This window comes from Perna viridis, chromosome 12, assembly GCF_037379345.1.
Source record: "Perna viridis isolate PV_CMFRI_1.1 ecotype Kerala chromosome 12, ASM3737934v1, whole genome shotgun sequence".
Classification (NCBI taxonomy): Eukaryota; Metazoa; Mollusca; class Bivalvia; order Mytilida; family Mytilidae; genus Perna; species Perna viridis.
Genome location: NC_142456.1, coordinates 3,768,863 through 3,791,817, shown reverse-complemented (window position 1 = coordinate 3,791,817; position 22,955 = coordinate 3,768,863). Strand labels below are relative to the sequence as shown.

Sequence of the window (22,955 nt, the reverse complement as noted above, 5' to 3'; positions counted from 1 at the left end):
CCCGTATATTAAATTGACTGCCAAATTACCTAGAATAAGTCAAGAAATGCACTAATACCCAAGTCGGTACACTTGCTGGTGAGAAATATGAAAAACAAAAAACAATAACGAAACCTTTACATGTAAACTATGGTCTTTTCATTCCATATATACTGACGTGCAGCTTAATTAAGCGCGAACATTTTGCGTGACGGACAGACGGACAGATGGGCAGACAGATTTATATGTAGCCAAAAAATATTAACAAAATTAAATTTACACAAATAAAACACACTGTTAACATGCAATGACACACATATACACTAGTATTTTTTCGCTTACTTAAGTCTTTAAAACGACCTACAATGCTTAGAAAGCATGTTCGCCAAAAATAGCCTCAAAACCAATTTCGGACTAACATGGTTGGTAATGCGCTGTTTCATTTAAATATTTAAGTATAGAAACACACACATATCCCCCCGGGATATTCCTATTGCTTTTTAATGACCAATCGATGTCCAGTATTGTGTACAAGTATGTCCAGTATTGTGTACAAGTTCAAGTAACCGGTTCAGTATATTTCCACTGAGTCGTATTCACACGTGCTTTTCAAAGCTTAGAAAAAAGTGTGTGGATAAGCTGTCTGTGTATTTTTAATATCGATAATAGACGCTGTTAGGAGCTAATCATTTTTTTGCGATATCTGTGCAATAGATTTGATCATTAAGAGAATTTATCCAGGAAATCTCACCATGGCTACCAGCCCTTCCAAGCGTCAATTACAAAATGGAGCCGATGATACAATTGAGAAGAAAAAACAAAAGGTATGTTATGATATTGTAAATTAATAACTTAGTATATTGTAACCTAGTTCTTTTTTTCTTTCGTCGTATAAAATATTTTTTGTCTTCCCATTTTCCCAATTTTGTTTTTTTTGTTCAGTGTTGTATTTTTTTGGCTTGTTTAAATGTTTGTTGGTTTTTTTTTATTATGTAATTGATTTCTGTTTCCATTTTTCACGATTAAATGAAGTTCAAGAGGACATATTATTTTGAAATATTTCACCATAGATGTATCGATGTATATTATATATCAATGGTTTCACATAGAAGCTTCACTTCAAATAGAATTTCTTACCCCTTTTTAGTTGTCATTATTAAGAAAAGTCTGGTGAATTATTGTCTAAATTATCTTATATAAATGATTTACAAAGTAGAGATTATAAGATAATTAAATATTAGATTACCAGAAAATTCTCACGTGAAACGGTTGCCGAGAATCAACGTGGGCTACTATATGCAGCGACTAGTATATAGAAACTTGTCGGGTTGGGAGCAAGCTCCTGTGGTAAATCGTTCTGCAATATGGTAAAATCAATATCGATGCTTATTTGCAATATATTGATATAATTACGCTACCTTATCTTCTATTTTATGGTTGCGCTACAAAATATGTGTTCGTAACTCGTGCTGTGTGATACATGTAACATATCCGGTGAAAGTATTTGTATTGATGGCGTTAGGTTGTCCAGTCCTATTGTATTATGTGATTACGCTCGACACACACAAGTACACTGTACATGGTACAAATGTTCGTACAATTTTGTAAATGCCATGCTTTGCTTATACACCACTAAAAAGGTTAATAATACTTAAAAAATAATTACAGTTAAACATGAAAACTTAACAATTAAAAAATGGTTCAAAACTGTTATCTAACTGTAAAAATATGAAAAACAGGTTTCGTTACCTCTCCTCCAGTTACTTACCTTCTGACTTTTATGTATACTTTATTCTGATAAACCATTGTTGAAACAATGGTATACAGTCATTACATATAAAATTGTATGACAGAGGTAAGCAACACATAAACAAAGAACAGTCAAGAACAATAAAAGAAAACAGATAAAAGTACAATTATACAATTAAGTAACCAGACAATACATTGAGAAGATATGTATGGCTATGTTAGTCCAGAGAATTCACCTTTTTGTTGACAATTCTGATAAAAGAGCAAAGTTTTTTTTAACTTTGATTTTTTTCTCACATCCATTAATTCTTTAAACTTCAATGTATTACAGTTATTGAAAAATCTTCTGTCAATGTATTCTCTCCTTTTTGCTGCAAAATATTTACATTCCATTATATAATGATACTCATCCCCTATTGCATTTTCATTGCATAAAGTACAAATTCTGCTTTCTCTTGGTATATTTTTCCACCGACAGCATTCAATTGGGAGCTTATGATTTATCATTCTAAACTTACTAAAAACCAACAAGTCTTTTTCTTACAGAGTATTAAAATAATTTTCAAAGGCGTGATTAGTTTTAAAGATGCGATAATTTATAGTTCTCGGGCAATTTTAAATGTTTGAATGCCAAGTCTGTTTATATTGATCTTGCAATATAGTTCTGACAGTCAGTTTTATCCATTCTTCGGAAGGGAATACTTGATTTATCCAACTGTACTTAAGGCCACATTCGTTGAGAATATTTTACAATTGATTCATCCACTGGGATATTTCCTTATTTTCGACTCTCATATTAAGTAATAATTTATATACATCATAACATAATTTATTCTGTTTTCCCTTAAGTATTTTTGCCCAGTATGATATCATTCTAACTTTAATGTCTATATTCAATGGATACAAACCTAGTTCGCTATATATGACTGAAGTAGGTGTTGTTTGTTTTAAACCTAGAAGTAATTTACAACATTTTAACTGAACCCTTTCTAATAAATCATTATTTTCAAAACCCCAGACCTCACATCAGTACAATAAAATTGGTTTTACTAATTTATTGAAAAGATCTAATTGACATTCAATTGACAAATTTTGTTTCCTTCCTTTTCTCAAGACGTTGTACATGGCATTTGTTGATTTTTGTACAATATACATTTTGCCAGACCTAAAACTTCCTGTTCTCGACAGATATGTTCCTCAGTAATTGAATTCTTTTACTGTTTCAACCTCTGTATTGTTATATAAAAAAGAATGTATGTTACGTTGTAATCTTCCCTTAGAAAAAAATACTATTTTCGTTTTCTGTACATTCACCTTAAGCTGCCATGTATTACAATAGTCATAAAACTTGTTCAGCGCTGATTGCAAATCATGGGCTGATTCCGCCATAATGACTGGGTCATCTGCATATAGAATGATAAAAAGGTTTAGATAAGTATTTAGCCTATTCTCAAACTCCGCACTTATACTACTAAGACCAGTAATATTTTCTTGACATAAAAAATCTAAATCATTTAGAAACAATGAAAATAAAAAGGTTAACAAGTTCTCGCCTTGTCTGACTCCATTTTCACGAGGAAAGAAGTCGGAAATAGCTCCATTATATGATTTACATGTTTTAATGTTTTGATACACATTATATACTATATTATATATATAACCAGTAACATTACTCAGTGTCATTTTATACCACAAACATTTCAGCGCACTGTGTCGAACGCTTTTTCAAAATCAACGAACAATTTCTTTCTCTTAAATTTCAGTATTTCAAAAAAAGAATGTATTATAAAAGTACAATCAACAGTTGAATATCCTTTGCGGAAGCCGCATTGATTTTCTTTTATCATTTGAGTTTCTTCATAGAACTTATTTAGCCTACTTTAAGATAGATGTGAATAATTTACCAAGACAACTAATTGGGATTAGATTTATCTCTTTTATTCTTGTAGAATGGTATTATGATTCCTTCCAGCCATGTATCAGGAATTTTTCCTGATTTAAATCTAAGTTAAAAAGCTTTTCATATAAAACAATAAAACTATCTATTGTTGATTTGATATATTCATTAATAATTTGCTCATTTGAGCAAGCTTTATCATTCTTTAAATTTCTGGTGCATTTTAAGATTTCATCTGCTGTAATTGGACTATTCAATGTATCCTTTACTTCCAGATTTACATTATTAGCTGTATCAAAATTTCCTGTTTCGTTATTTTCTGTGTTATTAAGATTTTTAAAGAAATCTACTAAAGTTTGGAAGTCTATTTCCGGTTGCTTATTAGACATACCTTTGTTAAGTATTTTCCAGTATGCTTTAGTATCATGCGTTCTTAGTGTTTTCATTTTCTCCTTGAGCTCTCTTTGATACCTAGTTTGTGCTTTCTTTAATGTCTTTTTATAGTCCTTTTCGGCTGTTTTTGCAAGATTATTATGAAAAGCAGATTTATATTTATTCCTATTCCTATTCCTATTATATAAGTTTTCTAAATATATATTGTTTGTTTTCACATTCTATATCGTACCATGGTTTATGAGTCTTGCTAGTAGCATTAGCACGAGAAGATTTTTTGTGATTTTCTCAAGGAAGTTTTGTTCCGAAAGTTTTCTTTGCGCTGTTCAGATAGATATTTCCTATCTTTTCGAGTATTGAATTTAGGATATTTTGTGTCAAATTTTCTGGGTTAGTATTATTTATTTCAGAAATTAAATTATTCACTCTATATTAGTCTTATACTCTTGTGCTTTGTCTTTATTCCATTTATTTATTTTCTCACGCTGTGTTATCCCAAAACTTGAATTTGTATTGTTCGCTGCTGGATCAGCTCCATGAATAGTTACAATTAGAGGGGAATGGACATCTGAGTATAAACATGAGAAATCCATTACTCGAAAATCTGATAAGTATTTTAGAAATCCTGAGTTACATATACAATAATCAACCACACTTGCGTTGCGACAACTTAGTTTGCCTTCTTTGTCGCTTTTTGATCTGCTGCTTATTATAAATAAATTATTACCTTTGTAGAAGTCTAGCAACTGATTACCGAATCTGTTTTTCATTTTATCTTTGTTATTTCTTTTTTGTGGAAAATTTGCCATTTCCAAGAAATAAATATCATTTACGTTTATAAAATCTGTTAACTCAGTACTTTCATTTTCGTTGAAGATATAAGTCCTTTTCTTCTGCAGTTCTTGCATTAAAATTCCCCAAAAGTAACACCTTGTCAAATTTTTCGCCTAACCTCATGTATTCATTATTCATTTTCAATCTCACTTGCTGCGTCTGCAGAAGAGTAAGATGTATATTCCGGTGGGATATAAACAACTCCTAATAAAATTTCTTCATTTTTGCAGATTAAATTTGAAATTTTACACCATAATATAAATTTACTATCAGTGTGGATTGTTTCAATGTATTTTTTTAAATTTTCATGATATGCTATACATAAGCCCCTTGATCTAACTTTACTAACCTTTTTTTCTATTTTTCATTTCAAATTTGTAACCTAGAATTGATATTTCCTCAAGATCATCAGTTTTTGATTCAACAAAGCGACATACATCATTCTCATTAACCAATTCTATAAATTCAGGTGTGTCAATTTTGCTTTTTAGTCCACAGCAGTTTATACATAAAACGTTAGTGATTTAGTTAAAGGTATGGTATTGGCATTTAATCGTGTTTGGTGAATTCTCGACACGTTCTAATGCTGGGTTGAATTCAATTCCTCAGCTTGGCCCTGGCTATCACTTGAATAGGCTTGATTACATTTGTAAGATTGTGGTGGTGAAGGTGGAAATCTCGTGTTCATTGATGAACGCATTTCTGTACTGTGTATTCGCACCGTCTCTCTCATCTGAGGAACGCAGTCGTCCATTAATGAATAGCTTATCTCTAACAACTTTTGCAGTTTTACCATCTCAATTTGCCGCTTACATTATGGGATATAACTCTTTCCTCTTGCGTTCTATTTCAACAGGGAACTGTTCACTAATTCCGTACGGTTTGCCCCTAAGATTTGTAGCATTGTTCAGCACATGTTCAAGTTCTCTCGTATAAATAAACCTAGCGGCAATCGCCCTTGCTCCATTTAATCCTGGTTTCCCATACCTGTGTATATAGTGTTATGCCGTTAGTGTATGTGTCTCTCCGAAAATATATAAACTCTGTATCTAGGGTAAGGCTGTTGGTCAAAATATAATAATTCTGGTTAAAATATTTATTACGATGTTTCTTCTTCAAACCCAGCAGTCAAAGTCACAAATAATATACAACACAAATATTCGATTCAATAATAATCATATCAAATAAAAGTAAACCTAGGCAGTAATCGACTTATATAATTCACTCAAGTTTATTCCACAAACAAGGGAGATAATTCACATTATTAAAACCTCTTTTCTAAAAAGAACTTTACCTATGAAATAAAATGAAGTTATTATAATTGACTGGGGAAAATAGCAAATCTTCAATCACATGGATAGAACATGTACCGGTGCAGGTCAGCTAAAAATAGAATTTATACAAACTTGGATTTGACCAAAATAAAACCTATACACCCTATAAAAATAGCTTAAACAACTTACTTATTATTTACCTTTCCAAGCGGCACAACTTCAATTATAAAATGCATCATTTGTAAAGAAATAAATAACTTTCTAGATCAAAAAAGCGAAAACTTGCGTGTACATATTTTTGTTGTTTTCTATTGTCATTTTAATTACAAGATCAAATACGGACTTGACTATAAATTGTTTCCGGATTATTAAAGCATATTTAACCTGGTATTTTATTAACGTATGTACTATTGATATCATGACATTTATTCCACTTATTTTTCTAACTCATTCATTTATTATCAATCGTTCTTATTGCCACTAATTTCATATTCCATATCAATCGGCTTTCTAAAATGAAAAATATTCTACGCATACGCAAATTCTCATTATGTGGATTTAAATCGGTCTGTGGATTTAAATCGTTCTAAGTTCAAAATAGATAAAACTTATTTTGAACACAAAAATAAAATATAAAAAAAATATTAATAATGCGAATGAAGAACTTTATCATCACGAGCATACAATGTATGCATATTCTCAAGGACTATAAAATATAACAAATAGACATTTTAACAATCCTGTTGGTCAAAATATAATTCAGGTTAAAATATGTATTATGATGTTTCTTCTTCAAACTCAGCAGTCAAAGTGACGCAAACTTCTTTTTCCGATATTTGGGAGGGGTGACTGCTGGATCGATTTCCTGAATTAGTTGACCAATCAGGTTTAGGCCCCCCTTTTCGGGTACCACCCTAATTCGCTGTCAATTACTTAAATTTATGTTTTTAGGCATTAATCCTGCTTATGAGCCGAAAGCGATAAACTTGATTGTTAAAGTGGTCTATTGTCTGACCAGTGTCGGGATGGTGTCATCCCACTTGTCTTGCATTTGTTAATTACAGGTAAAATACAGGTGAAAATTTGTAGGACAAGTGGGAGGTACGTAGTTATTAATTACCTGTTAATTGCTTGTTTATCACAACAAAAGATCAAAGGGAGCTATCTATAGTCTGTTTTAAATTGTATGAAAAGATAGCCACATTCGAAAGGTAAAGTCTGTAAAATATATAAATAAAAGTCAAAAACTTTCATTTATATATTTTGCATTTTGGTTTACGTTTTGTATGGAGTTCCCATTATAATGCTATTTTTTTTCTTTGTAAACATGTAGGTTCCAAAAAATTACGCAAAATATATCTCAATATTTTATTTCGTACATAAATATAACAACGTTTAACTGAGCATTAGCCATTTTGACTGATGAATTTTCCTATTTTCTCTATGCTTATATACATATACTGAACAGTATTCAAAGCCATGCTAATAAGATAATCATTTGAACATTACTTACTAATATGAATGAGAAAGGCCAAGCTCATTTAGAATATTAAAATAATTTTCAACTATTACCCAACTTAAGAGAATTAAGCTCAAGTGATATACCAAGCTCATTATAATGACAACTTACTTGAAGATGTGCTTAATTATGATGATTATAAGATTCAATAAGTTATGATGATTAAGTAAATAAGTTAGCAACATTTTCTTTTAATTTATTTATATTTTTTAGAACTTTTGATCATATATATGTAATATCTTATAACATTTATTTATGTAATATTTTTTTTTATTTTGATATATATAGTAAGTTTTTTAAATAAAAAAGATAAATTATTATACATTATTTTTTTTTGTACATTGGTTAATACATTTTTTTTTTAATTATTGAATATCATTTTGCCTTTTTTGTTGTACTTTAGATACAGATTTATTGCCAATTAATGGAAAAGACTATAACACTACCAACACTTTATAAGAACATAATTATCTAATTAGTCACAATAATTTTGCAGGACAAGTGGGATGTATGTTTTTTACAAATGTAGGACAAGTGGGTATAAACCGTCCGGATTATGTTTTGAACAAAGAAAGACATTTTTTTCTCAAAGATAATTTCAAGTGTGTGACATAATCTTACAAACTGTATAACTTTTATCTATATTCGTTGTTTGGACACTTGCAAACATGTCTTTTCCTAAGTGAAAAATAAATTAAAATCTAAATTGGAATTGAATAATAATATGTAACCTTATACAAAATAATTCTTCTTTTCTTGTCCTAATTTTATCCTTAAACTGAACTTATAAAAATCAGATGAAAATTATTGAAAAATAAAAACGAAAAAATAAGGGAAATTGAAATAATTAAAATTTTAAGAAATATCAACTAATATATAGAAATTTACTTGTATATGCATATAACTGCATTACAATGGCCAAGCGATACTCTGTAAGGTATATTGAGTTCTCTGTAAAGGAAATCAGTGTAGAAGGGCTTCGCAGTTCTCATTTTGGGTTGTACCTTATACCAGAGAAAATAAGGTTATTCTTCATGCTTCTGCATCTTAAATCGGTAATACTTTCTTGTAATTCTACCAATCTATTCTCACACTCGCATTTAACATTGTTGGACATTGACTCTAAGTTGTCAACTTTCTGGATAATTTGCCGTATATTTCCGTTATTGGCTGAGCATTGGTCCACTACCGTATCAAAAACTTCGCCGAGTTTTTCCAGATTGTTTTCTAGCATTTTATTGTTTGTTTTGACATCTGTTATTTCACGTTCTGTATGATCTGCGCACTGAATAACTGCTGATACTTTTGTTTTATTTCTCCTATTTTGTTGACTTCATTTTCGATCTTCTGCATCTGTTATCAAGAGAAGAGAGTTTTGTCATAATTTGCTTGAACATTTCATTTGATGTAAGATCTTTAGGTTGATTTTTATCATCTTTTATTTGCGTATTGCTGTTTTCAGAAGCCATTGTTTACCTTTACTATGCCGACACTATGCCGTTACTATACCAATCTATTGTTCTCTGTATTTGTGATTCCTTTGTTGTCTTGAAAAACTTTTCACCCAGATTCTGACATTTATACCAAATTTAGGAAAGAAATTGTCTTACCGGATCAGTAAATGTGAAAATATAACTCTCTGTGGTAATTATTAGCAGCTGAATCCGTAAGTAAACTCGTTTTTGAGCAACTTCTATTGGAGCTATTTTGCGTCTTACTACCTCTGCAAGGTACGAGGACACAATAAATTTCGTAGTGAATTTCAACAGACCTATCTTGACATATAGAAAAAAGTCCACAGCTTCAAACTCAGTGAAACTTTACCAAATTGGAAACATGTATAAAAGCAGATTCCTACAAGAGTGCCAGAAAAATTGACCAACATATTTTATTTTTAGCTACTTTGCTTCGGAGACCCCATAGACATGAAAAGTGATCACTGCCAAATGTCCTAAATTTTGACCTTCTTCCATCGGACCAAATCACAACTTCTACATAAAATTACCGAATGAAAAAAATCCCTTGTAAATTTTATCCATGCTGTACATGTCTGTAGTAAATACTAAGCATTAAAGTTTATGACAGCAAAGAAAAAGTATCAGGAAGAGACACACTAAAAAAAAAAGAACTATATACAACGAAAAGTCATGGGGAATTAATTGTGATCAAGTACCTGCAACGTCCCAGAAGTATCTCCTGAATCTTATGGCCATTATCTTCCCGACTGCGTACGGATGTGGTGTTAAAAATAATTATTATTACGAATTGTGACGGGAGGGACCAAAGTAACATCTATCAATAAATTTTATAAGGAAACGGGATGGGAAAAACATAGACTCGTATTATTATATAAGATTATCAACAAGGAAAATCCAGAGTATTTGCAATCATTATATCCAAACTCGGTTGATTCCTTGCATGGACATTATACTAGACAATCACAAAATATTTAGAAATTTGCACGAGAACTTACTTCTATTTTGAATACTTTCTGCCAGCAACAGTTAAACTGTGGAACAAACTTCCTCAGAATACCAGGAGTTCTAGTTCCACCAACATTTTTAGAAATAAGATTAAGGAACATTTGATAAAATGCCCGAATCTTTACTTTATTGGTACACGACTAGGGCAAATATTACATGCCGGACTGCGAATGAATAGTGCTTCTCTCAACGAACATCTGTTCAGTCGTAACCATTTTTCCCCCATTTTTTGCTCTTTGGTGCCAAATATACTTTATTACGAAATGAAATCATATTTTCTATGGCACTTGATGGACATATTACTGTAAATGTATTGTATGGCTCAAATATTCTAAATGCTGAACAAAATGTAGAAGTTTTTCTTAAAGTTCAGAAGTTTATTATCAAAAGTAAAAGGTTTATAAATGCTTGACTTCCATGTACTGCATCTCTACACTAATTTTGTAATTCCATTTTTGTTTTTCTATTCGTTTGTCTTATTTACTAGTCGATTATGAAAATGATTCCACATGCATCTTATTTATAAGAATATTCTTGCAATTTACTCTAAAGGACACGTAACTTTGTATAAGCTAACTAGCTTCTTTCCGAATCCTACCATGAGTTTGTATGTAAATGTGTATACACTATTTGCTTGTGCTTATTTACTTGAATAAATATGTTTAAACTAATTATTGAGACTACGTGACAGCTACAGTATCGCAAATTTGAATGTTTTATTTTTGATTACAAGCTCTCCGTACTAAGATCAAAGGTTAAACTCGTACTGATAAATGTTATTAGGACTTAGTCCCCTCTAACCGCCATTTTTTATTTTTGTCCAAACTGTTTAAAATATTACATCAATAGCTGCTATATTTTGACAAGTAACATCAAAACAAAACGACAAGCGTTCAAAACATGTACTAGTCGCATAGGTTAAAAAAGTTCGAGTTCAGCCAAACAAGAGGCTATTTTACAATAGGTAGTTGTGATATTGTCAACTCATTTCCATTGCAGATCCAAGAGGACTCCAAAAACGGTATGAACGGGACAAACGGTGCCACAAATGGCGCCAATGGAAATAGTAATTTTAACAGGTAAGAGTTCTAACAATTGGTGATCATTATTCATTCGCATACGAAACTACAGACGTCTGACTACATTGTGTTGGTCGCTTTGGACACGAGGGAGACTTAGCAGAGTTGCAATGGAAGCGTAAGGAAACTTACTCATATAGTAATCCTTGTAGATAAAATTTTCGATTACGTTTCGCAACACGGATGGTCATAACCATTTATTCTTTTTTTTTCTATTTATTTAGTTTTTATTTTTGCTTTTTATTTATACTTGGTTTGTTTTACCTATATATAGTTTTTAATCCCCGTGCAGGTCCTGGTGTTAAAAGAATAGGTCTGCAGCAGCGCTAAGCTTGTCGTAAAAAGCGACTACATAGTGCTCAGAACCCTAGCCGGGGGCCAGGGCGCTCTGCCCACAGAGCAACTGGGATGTGTGCCCTAGGTGGTGGAATGGGGTACCCCTGGTGTGTTACATGCTGGGGTTGTCTGGCTATAATACGGAAAACCCGACCGCAAACCTTAGTGGTGCACCGTGTTGGAAAAGATACAACGTTCCTTGCACGTTAAAGAACCCTACTGTGGTATTCTCTCCGAGTAGGAACCATACGGCTCCGCCACAGGAGGCTAAATTGCCCGACCCTACCCACCTCTCCCTATTTCCAGTGGCAATCAAAATTTGTCGACCCCATTGTCCTTGTGTCCCATCCCTTTTTCATTTCATTATCATTTCATGTTCATTTTATCATCAATTTCATGTTCATCGTCTGAATATAGCTGAAGTATTGCTACTCGGACGTTAAACCCCAACAAACAAACCTATATATTAATATATAAATAAATGCACAAAGATAAAAACAAACCAAGTATATTTCGCAAGTAGAGGTCGCTAATTGCTCAAGAACAAAAAAAATGCATTTTGTACTATGGGAATAAAACAAGAAATCCTGACTAAGGTCTACTGCACAGAAATGTAATCGAAAATTTTACTAATACATGTGTAGCACATGTAGTGTTCTATTACGATTATTTCATTCTCTTTAAATTTAAAGATGCATGTCCTTCACTTTCATGCAATAATTTAAAAAGTTTCGGACAGGCAAATGATACCTTTTCCGCATAACTCGTCTCCCTTATATAGCGATGACAGTATACATGTATCATTTGTAGTTCTAATTTGTCTCTTTTAAAGTCATTTCTGTCTACCTTGAGGTATTATTACCATCATTTAAAACTGTTTCGTCACATTCATATCATTTTATCTTCATCCACTTCCGCAATGTAATTTTCCACACGTCCCAGAATTCGAACAAGTGTCATTTTCGAGGCCTATTCATATTAACCTACATAATTATTTGTAAAATAAAGTCTTACTTTGTTTAAAAGGTCGTCGTAGTTGGTATAGTTTATTTTATGGAGGGAGTTGTAGAGTGTGGGGTTTTGGACTAGAACTTAGGAGTGAAAACATTTATAGTAGGGTTTTGACTTAAAATTGATTGTTTGATTTGCAGTTTACATGTATTGTGTAATGTACGTAATATAAGTTTATATTTAAAAATGCTGTCGTGCAGTTTGACATCTGCTTTGTAATTGATAGACCTAAATATTTATAGACTTTTGTAATATTAATTTAACACGTCCCCTTTCCATCATATATTCTTAATGAATCCAATAGGTTGTAACCTGCGATTCATTTCCGGCACCTGAATTTAACATGGCTTGGATTTTAAATACTGTCATATTTGTTACAGATTAAGAAATTCATACAATGTGAAAGATCAGTTCATTTATCTTTTAGAGCACGCGGTAAGAAGATGATCACCACCATTACTTTAGTTTCCCTGGTGACGAAACATGTAGATTTAAATATCTCTCGATGTAAGGGTCGGGCGAATATGGTACATGATCATTACTTGAGCACGCCGAATTCATTATCTCTAAAGGAACTGTGATCGTCTTGTGACTACCTTTTGAAACCACGAATGCTGAAACGCTATGGACAATTTTGTGTACAGCAGCTGCATGCAGGCCAGGGTGGATCCTGAGATTTTGAAATGGGGGTCCGAGGTTATTTGTTAATGTTTGCATGAATTTTGTATGAAATTGTCAACAGATTCTAATCAAATGGGAGGGGAAGGTTCCATTCCCCAGACCTTACCCTGAATACACCAGTGCAGGCTCTGACCCTTCAAATATTAGAAAGTCATGCCTGATTATTGTATGGTTTTATACTTATTGCAATTATTGATTGTATAATTCCTGATTTCTACAGTTGACTCAGGACGTTTATAAAGTAGTTATGGGTTGATTGTTATATTAACCAATCAGAACAATTGAAATATGGGAATAGATTTTAGATGAGAAAAAATCCATTGTTTAATTTCTTGTAATTCTTGAATTTCGTGACCATGACCGACTTTTTATAGAAAAGAATTTTAACCAGGGCTTTTGTATGAATAGATTTAAACCAAAATGTTCACCAAAGAAATTGTAAGACTTGTTCTTCAAGGTTGAATGCCTCTGTAAAGCTCCTTTCAGGAAATGCAACTTACTAAGTCATTAAGTCTAAGTGCTAGATGTTCATTATTCTGTATTTTCCATTTAAAGTCTGACCCACTGAACTGAATAATTATAGCATTTATAATGGTAAAAATGCCAGCTTTTCGCATAAAAGCGTTTGAAAATATGAGTTGGTTAATGTAAAAACTGGAAACCACTAGAGCAGCCCCTCTTATGCCAATCGGTGCCGTCCCACTTTTCCGACTATTTTTCATCCGCTACTGTCGAACCACGCGTATCTACAATCGTATTCGGTACAAAGTTCGTGTGTTGTTGTGTTTTATATATTTATTTTCGCTGACCTAAGAAAGGTATATGTATATTATTGTCTAATAAATTTAATATGTTTTACTGTAAAATAATACCTACTTGTAATTTCGTTTACCTTTAACCATGTTAGCCTCTATATGATAATTTCTACCTTTACTTACAATACACACATTCATACCCCTGTGTCATGGCATATACCGCTGTCATTCATCCGTCACCTCATGCGATACTCAAAGTTTCAGAACTACAATTCAGGCAAAATAAAAACTACGAATGGAAACATTTCGGCAAAATCGTCCTATAAGTTACGACTTAAGAGGAACCTTAACGCTTGGGAAAGGTTGTACGGTGTATTGTGTGCTTTATCGTGGCTTCTATGTGTCAGTCTCTGTAAGAATCGGGCATTGGGCGAAACGTAGTATAAAATACTCCACCGCTTTATTGGGTGTAATTTGGCTGTTTTTACTATCAAAATCAAGAAATATGGACACAGTTTTCCAAGTCATTAAAAAATAAGTTATAATATAATTGTAATTTGCACTGCGAATAAACATTTTAAGGACAGATAATATCGTCAAAAAATACCGAAGCGTCAGAAGTGGGATTAACTTAATTAATTTTCGGGTATTTGACATGCATGTTTCATTTCTTTTCCATTTTGTCTCATTCTTACAAATATTTGTTTTAATTTCTATACTTAATATTTGAATAAAATGTGAGTACTCCTTGTAGTATGGTTGGTTAATTGTGCGTACATTGTATATTCAGTTATGTATTTTCCTACACGTTTATATTTTTTTTCACGTGTATACCGATAGTGTTCTTACACAATAATACATTTGTAAAGGAATATACATATGGACTGACATTTTCATCAAGATGGGGTTGTTGTCTCTTTGACATATACATACATGTATCTATTCTCGTTATATGTGTGTCATATTCACGCAGTGTGAAATGTATTATTTGTGTATAATACTATAAAGTCATGGAATGTTTTTGTTTTCATATTGGCCCATTATTATGTCCAAAGACAGTCGTTTTGTGTCAGGACTAGCTGTATTGTGTGGAGACAATACCGAGGCCCAATACGACTTGTCTAAGACGTAATATGGGACCGATATTAAAAAGTGACACGATTTTTAGCCAGTTGTACAAGATAGAAACTTTGATATCGCAGTGAACAAATACTGCTAGAATTTCCAAGTTACAGATGTTTTGTTCAAAAATATGTATAATAGAAATCACTGAGTGAGAAATTCGTATCGAGAATGGTCTAACAAGACAAATTTAATTCTTTTTGTGTTGGTTCTGTTTTGGACTGACTGTCTGTAGCCTGTTAGCCTGTATTTGTCCAGTTATTGATTTTCTTGGCTCTTTCCGTTTCGTATTCAACGGATAATTGTATATATGCATATTTTACGCAACTGGTTAAAAGTACTTTTTAATGCCCACTTTATTCCTTAATTATATGCTTGTAAATGTATTTATTCTATATCGTATACATTGTGTAATGAAAAGGCAATTCGATTCCAATGAGGAGATAGGGTCAAATTTGAATTAGAAATACTGGAACAGATTCTGTACTAGTGTAAAAATGCCACACATGCACTCACGTGCGCATGTTCGGCATTTTTGCCTGTGTACTGTAGAAGAAAATTTAGAAAATGAAATCTGGACACAATAGGTGTAACTATGTCTAATTCTTAGTGCTGCACGACAGGAAAGAGCAAGAAATTGAAAAAAAAAACAGTAAGGTTGCATTAGTAATGGCAAAAAAAGAAACAAGAAATACAAAAGAAAAAGCAAACATGTTCAATGTCACTTAAAACTCAAGTTTGATCCTTTCTTTTCTAATAAAAATCGAATGGTAGCACCATATTAACCTTATGTAGCTTGTGTTGTAAATAGTGTGTTAAATGTTGACTAATCTGTTTCTTTCATTTTCTTTTTTCTTTTAGGTGCATGCATACTAATTCTAATTTTTGTTAAAGGCGGGTATGGCCTGACAAAGCGAACCAAGTCCCTTCATATCCACCCATCCCATTTAAACAATGGACTCTGTTCCCCTGGCCCCGCTGGAGAGAAGATGCGCAGCAATATTTCGATGAATTAAAAGATTTCAAGTCAAGAGAAGATGATATTTTCCTTGTTACAGTACAGAAATCAGGTACTTTCAGTCACTGGAATACGTAGCGAATTATTGCATGTGTTTTACTGCAATCGGTGGAAAAAGTTCTTTAATAGTCTATTTTTTAATGTAAAGACTACGAGATATATGTGTAAAGTATTAAAAGTCCACATGGTACCTGTCAGTGTCTGTCTACGACTATTAAAGACTGAGTTTACAGAATTGTGATCAATGTCCGAAGACGACCCAGGCAAATGATGATAAGCTGGAATTGAAGGACCTATGGACTTAGAAGAAAATTTATCAAGGCACTAGCTTTTGTGACCATTGCTTGAAATTTATCTGATTAAAACAAATATTTTGAATTGAATCAAAGGTGTTGCGAACGCAACGCGCCATTGCATACAATAACCACTTTCTCCCTGTGAACGAGTTGTCGAAAAACGTAAAAACGTGAACTTTTCCATTCTATTCGTTGATGGATCGTCCAGTATGTTATAAATTCATTATCTGTCATCGTGCACCACTGTCCTTGACTCTGGTAAGATAAGTAAGGTGAACGTTTAACTTGTAAATAATTCAACCTTTCAGGTACCTTGATTATAGAACATCATGTACTTGACCGATAGTGGCCTGATAATGATATGTCGGGTTAATAGGTATTAAATTGAGCGCTATATACAGGCATAAGTTCACTATTTTGAAAGGACTTTCAAAATTTTAATTTACTGTGTGGGTAAATCTGAATGATGCTAGTTATTGGCTAAGGTTATTGGTTTTCAAAAAAGCTGCGGAAATTTGCATAAATTATATTAGTCCAGTGATCCGATTTTAAATGAAATGAATAGGTACCCTCCCTGTGACTAAATTTTCCACGATGGCAAAGTGTTCGTAATGAAAACACACTAAGTTTTGTTCTATCGAGCATTCAATTGATTGCCTTCCCGTACTAACGAAAGAATTATAGGTCTGTTTGTCGTGGTCTAGTTGTTCACTTTTTCTGAAGTATACACTTTATAAAAGCAGGGTATGCTTTGAGCGGTAGCCTTTGACTAATGTCGGTAGCTGCTAGGGACAGGATAACGTGGAAGCCTCTTGTTATAAGACAAAATAGTGGGCAATATTTTGTAAAAGTTCGTACATTTTCTTGTATGTGTATACGTGTATCATTGCCGCAGCAGAACATCCGACAAAAATTTGAGCGACACAACTGTGAAACGCTTCTTCCTTACTAAATCGTATCAACGCGTGTTATTTAAACTACAATATTAAAAAAAAATGCATGCATCACTTGAATGGAATGAACACCTAAGTAGACTGAATTTGTTACACCAGTCTGAGACAGCTTTAATTTAGATAAATTTGTATTACAAAGCTAATGAGTCCTGGGTGCCATAAAGCATTAAAGAGAATATCATTACTTTGATTTGATCTCCCTTTTAAATACAGTTGAAGATTTCATATTTTATACACTAAACTGTTGAAAATTTTCTCGGGATTTGAGTTCTCGCTCCTCACAGGGCGGGTCCAGGTAAGGGCGTAATTGCAGTACCCCCCCCCCCCCGCATTTAAAAAAACAAAGAACTATCGTAATGTGCTAAATATTAAATTGAATATGGCCATTTATCATTCATTTAATATGTCATATTGATTCTCGTAATTACGCGTCCCCATCATAAAATCCTGGATCCGTCCCTGCCTCTGGCATGATGACCTATGGACTATATACATTAGTATAACATTAGAGTAATTTTAGGTACTCACTGGGCTCATGAGATTGTCAACATGCTGGTGGACCAAACTACAGCATACAACAGTAGAAACCTTGCATTAGATGATATCCACGTCGATACCATGAACGATTTAAATATCCTAGAGAATGAGACAAGGAGACGCATTCTTCACACTCATCTACCATTCCAATTCCTACCATCAGCTCACCTGAAGAAGAAGGCTAAAGTAATCATTGTAAATAGGAATCCAAAGGATCGGCATGTATCTCAGTACAACTTCTTCAAGAAGATGGTTGGCACGCCTGAAAATTACTCATGGGAACAGTATTGGGACGAAATGGTTCTAAAAGGCATGAAAAATCTAATTTTTAGCACTAGGTACCTCGAGCTCCTGGAGAGGTTGAATGGTCTTAAGGTCATAAGCCTTTTCAAGGCTTGATCAAAACAATACGCAAATGGGTACAGTTCTCTACAAGTTTATTTTCCCCTATCCTAGTTTAGGGATTTACGAAAAAACATTAGTTTTAAAATAACGAAACATTTTGTTTCAAATGCGTTGTATTTTAAAAACATGTTGTACAATGTGATTGCTTTTAAATAAACAACTTTAGGTAATTCGAGTTACCTCCCTTTGTTTGAATATAACTATATCCATAAAATAAAATTCAGTTGGTCGGTAGATTCTCTGTATCATGTTTAATATCAATGTAATAAGATTTTATTACAATACAGATCAATTCATGACTGGCTGGTTTAACTGGACAAGAGAAATGATTGCAGCCGTAGAAAACTATCCAGACTTTGTTACCATGGTGTTCTTTGAAGATCTGAAACTTGTAAGCACAACATAACCATATAATGTTTTCAACAGTTTTTTTTTATAATGTTCTCTTATGATATTCACTTAGCTCAACCCTAGAACGGGTTAAAGGTTATTGAGATGTAAGCAAATTTGTTTAGATTACATGTCTTTGTTTTTGGGGTACAATTAGCAATAATGAAGTTTCGTGTATTTTTTCCAGCTGTAATGAACGTACGGATGGTTCATTCCTTTTGAACCCATTCCTGCAAACGCGAGTCATTTTTTGTTTGATCAGTCTTTTTTCATAATGTCTTTATCTCCCCTGTTTGCAACATGTATATGTATTTATTTGAATAAAATGCATTTTCATGTACTAATGTATTTACACGTACATGAAATAAAGAAATTTTTCCACTGCAAACCACACACTTGTACTTAGCAAATAACTATCTCTTTAATTCATTTTTTGTTTCAGACGCCAGAGAAAGAAATTGCAAAACTAGCCAAGTTTCTAGACGTGCCTTACAATGACGACTTTGTAAGTGAAATAGCTGACAAATGCAGCTTTAGCAAATTGAAAACCCACAAGTTAGATGGTACAGCTGAATATGCAAAGAATTTTGAATCCACCTTATTTAGAAAAGGTGAGTTTATTGTTATAGATGATTCCTAAGGGACCTTCCAATCCCGTTCAGTGGTCCGTCTATTCTGACACATTCATTCTAGAATCTGTACTCAATTTTACACTTCATAGGATGATCCTTTCGTTGTTTTGAAACTATTTGTAAGTTGTTTCTTAGCATAAATTTCATAGAATATAAATAAAATGACAAGCTACATTTAGTCATTCGCACATGAATTTCAGTGGCAGTAAAGTGAAGATTTAAGAGATCAGCCCTAAAGATAATACAACAAAACCCGTAACGAAAGGAAACGAAAAAAGTAAAAATAAGCCTATTACCAATCTCCTGTGTTGAAATATTATCTCATCCATATTTCTACTTAACCCCACACTTTATTACCTGTACTTCTACTTTACCCCGCCCTTTTGGACACATACTCATACTGTACCCCACCTTTTAGCATCCATACTTCTACTTTACCCCACCCTTTCTCACCCATACTCCTACTTTACTCCACCCTTTCTCACCTATACCCCTACTTAACCCCACAAATTCTAACCCATACTTCTACTTTATCCACCCTTTCTCATCTATACTTCTACTTTACCCCACCCTTTCTCACCCATAATCGTACTTTACTCCCCCTTTAAGCATCCATACTTCTACTTTACCCCACCTTTTCTCATCCATACTCCTACTTCACCCCACCGTTTCTCACACGTACTCCTACTTTACCCCACCCTTTCTCAACCATACTTCTACTTTACCCCACCCTTTCTCACCCATACTCATGCTTTACCCCACCCTTTTGCACCCATACTCTTACTTTACCCCGTACTTTCTCACCTGTACTCCTACATTACTCCACTTTTTGTCACCCATACTCCTACTTTACTCCACCCTTTATGTACATTTTACGTACAATTTACTGGAAAGAGCTTTTAGGGATTCGTATTGAGTAGTGCTCGTGATTTATGAAAATTTGGACAGCCTGGGTATCTGAGATCGTAAGCTAGCGTAGAGAGACGTAGTGAAGGATGCGATTATTTGTGTGGATGAAATTAGCTCATAACATGAGAAGAAGGATTGATACTTAGTCTTACTCGGGCCAACATCGAATGTTAACATAATTGTACAAAGCAAAATATTCACGATCTGTGTTTATCTTACAGGCCAGATTGGTGACTGGAAGACATGGTTCACAGTTGCTCAGAATGAACAGTTTGATGAGATCTACAAGAAAGAAATGCAAGGAGTGAATGTATCATGGACATATGAATAGACCTACTTACAAACAGTCCCAGATTTCATCGTTCTTATGCAATAGATAGAGAAAAACTTTTTACCATCTGTTTAGGATAAACACATTGACACTGAATTGATGATTTTCTTATTAGGGTCTCGCAACAAAAAGTGGCGGACGCCCTATAGTGATCAGTTTGTTTGTCCTTTACAAATCGAGTCCAGGCTGTATTCTTTTTGTCTTAAAATGTAGAGTATGGTATTTAGCTTACGGTAGATCAGTGCAAAAGGATTGTTGGTGAACTTTGACCTCAGGTTCAAATTTATAGTTTCGTGTAGGGGATGACAGTTTTTTTTGTCTTTGTATATGCATTTTGGTATAAGGCATGGTGGTACATGGCTGGTGACCTTTGGTTTTGAACTTTGATTTCAAGGTCAAACTCGGGATTTTGTGCTTAGCTGATTTTTCTTACAGGGGTTTCATATGGATGGATTCCTTCACAATTATATCTGATTCTGGGTTATACATGCTACAAGTCAGTCCAACTTTTAGTATTCATTACGAGGAAATAATTTTCTTGCCACTCGTTCCGCATGTATATATAGAAAGGTCTGAAAAATTCCCAACGATGGTAGAACTGTCGAATTTGCTATGCAAATTTTTTGTCGTTCCCTCCGCGGGACTCGAACTTGTACCGCTGTGACATCTATGGCAACACCGCCTGCACAAAGTCCAGCGCCTTAGACCACTCGGCCAGCTAGGCTATATAAAATATAGCTTTCGCTGGCCGGGTCATTCCTCCTCGTAGAATTAATCTAGGGCTGTAACTTAGTACATGATGTATGATAGTACGGGACAGTTCATTTAGATATTATTATGTAGGATAGAGGATCAAATTAATGATACATGTCACAACAAATCAATATTATACAACGTCTCAGAATGTGACGACTCTATTCGCTACACTATAGCCTAGCTGGCCGAGTGGTCTAGGGCGCTGGACTTTGTGCAGGCGGTGTTGCCATAGATGTCACAGCGGTACAAGTTCGAGTCCCGCGGAGGGAACGACCAAAAATTTGCATAGCAAATTCGACAGTTCTACCATCGTTGGGAATTTTTCAGACCTTTCTATACGTTTACATATCTTCCCTGTATCAATTTGATCCGATGGAGCAGTGTAGCGAATAGAGTCGTCACATTCTGAGACGATTTATATGTTATTTGAGTTCGAAAGCCCATCCCACTTCCAAAATAATACCAAAGTTTGCTGTCTTTCAATAATTTTGTAAATTTTAAAAAATCCTAAAGGTTGTACTAAACTCCAAACAGACTTGATAGATTGAGACTAATATACAACTTATTTTAAACGAAAAAGCACTAACCATAAATTATACTATGTGCATGCGGATGGGCTTCAGCCGGACACGTTCATCAGTACTAAGTTAAGACATCCATACACATGCTGGTAGACAACATACAAAAAATCCTGAAGCGACATTTAACTACTCATGTTTATGAAAATGAAAAATGATTAGAAGGCATAGACTTGTAAAGTCACTGAACAAGTACATAGTAAACAAAACGAAGATAGAGAAGTACAATCATAAAGAAACCGGAAGGAATAAGCGTCTCACTTTTCTCTCTATATTACAGTATATATCTTCAGGTAGTACAATACAGTTAGGTCATTTCTGAATATTTGGTATCAATTTTGTTGAAATAAAGCTGTTTTGAGGCAGTCCGCACAGAAATTTCTAGTGTTTTGTCATACAAAAGTACATATTTTTGAAATTCTTGGTGTGTGGAGGTTCAAGTCATAAGTAATTTAGTGATTATTGTTATAAAGTCCAGTAGCCATGGTAACATAGTGAAAAAAATATTACTGAGTTTTAGTACAAATCAGGGGTGCCTTTCCAAAAATAACAGCCAATTACTATGTACTATAAAATATCAGGCACTTAGACACTACCCCAAGATGAAAGAATGCATGGAGTAGTTGGAAAAAGGGTAAAAATGATAAAACCCTTTTCGATTCATTCTCTCACAATTTTAGTTCCAAAGGTTCGTGCGAGATAAGGTATTTTGAAAGTCAGCCATCTGATGCTGAAGAGAGAACCTAATACGGCAGGGGACGGAAACGTTCCGGATACCATTCTTTAAATTACACCTGTTTACCATTACATATATTACATCTGTCTATGTTTAAATGCTTAACTACTTTTAAACAATATATCCATCAAATTTCAACTTTTAATTTTAAGTTTTGCAAAATTTGACCGGGATAACTTGGTGTGCGAAACAGTGCGCCGTAATGTAACTGTATAGTGCACCCTTATGGTCGTCATTATGAACTCGTGGGTTGTTACGGTGTATCCATATGCACCATGAAGACTGATTTGTTCAATGTTTGT

The 22,955-nt window shown here is 33.6% G+C and overlaps 1 protein-coding gene and 1 long non-coding RNA gene across 4 annotated transcripts; one reads left to right on the top strand and one right to left on the bottom strand.

The window, feature by feature from the left end:
- The first annotated feature begins 628 nt into the window (after positions 1-628).
- On the top strand, positions 629-20,679 carry LOC148600902 (sulfotransferase 1B1-like). Of its 2 annotated transcripts, XM_088554910.1 has the most exons (7): positions 629-803; positions 11,128-11,207; positions 16,007-16,182; positions 17,900-18,226; positions 18,609-18,712; positions 19,154-19,322; positions 20,474-20,679. In XM_088554910.1, the coding sequence occupies exons 1-7, from the start codon at positions 732-734 to the stop codon at positions 20,581-20,583; spliced, it is 1,038 nt and encodes a 345-aa protein (XP_088411036.1). In that variant the 5' UTR covers positions 629-731; the 3' UTR covers positions 20,584-20,679. The 2 variants fall into 2 exon arrangements, with proteins under 2 accessions (XP_088411036.1, XP_088411038.1); XM_088554912.1 differs by lacking the exons at positions 629-803; positions 11,128-11,207 and adding an exon at positions 11,234-11,325.
- LOC148600903 (uncharacterized) lies at positions 2,769-6,567 on the bottom strand. Of its 2 annotated transcripts, none has more exons than XR_015917016.1 (3): positions 6,316-6,567; positions 5,202-5,912; positions 2,769-3,131 (listed from the first exon to the last, which is right to left on the bottom strand). It is a non-coding gene; the product is annotated as an uncharacterized LOC148600903 (long non-coding RNA). The 2 variants fall into 2 exon arrangements; XR_015917017.1 differs by having other exon boundaries at positions 6,327-6,565.
- Positions 20,680-22,955: the final 2,276 nt, after the last annotated feature.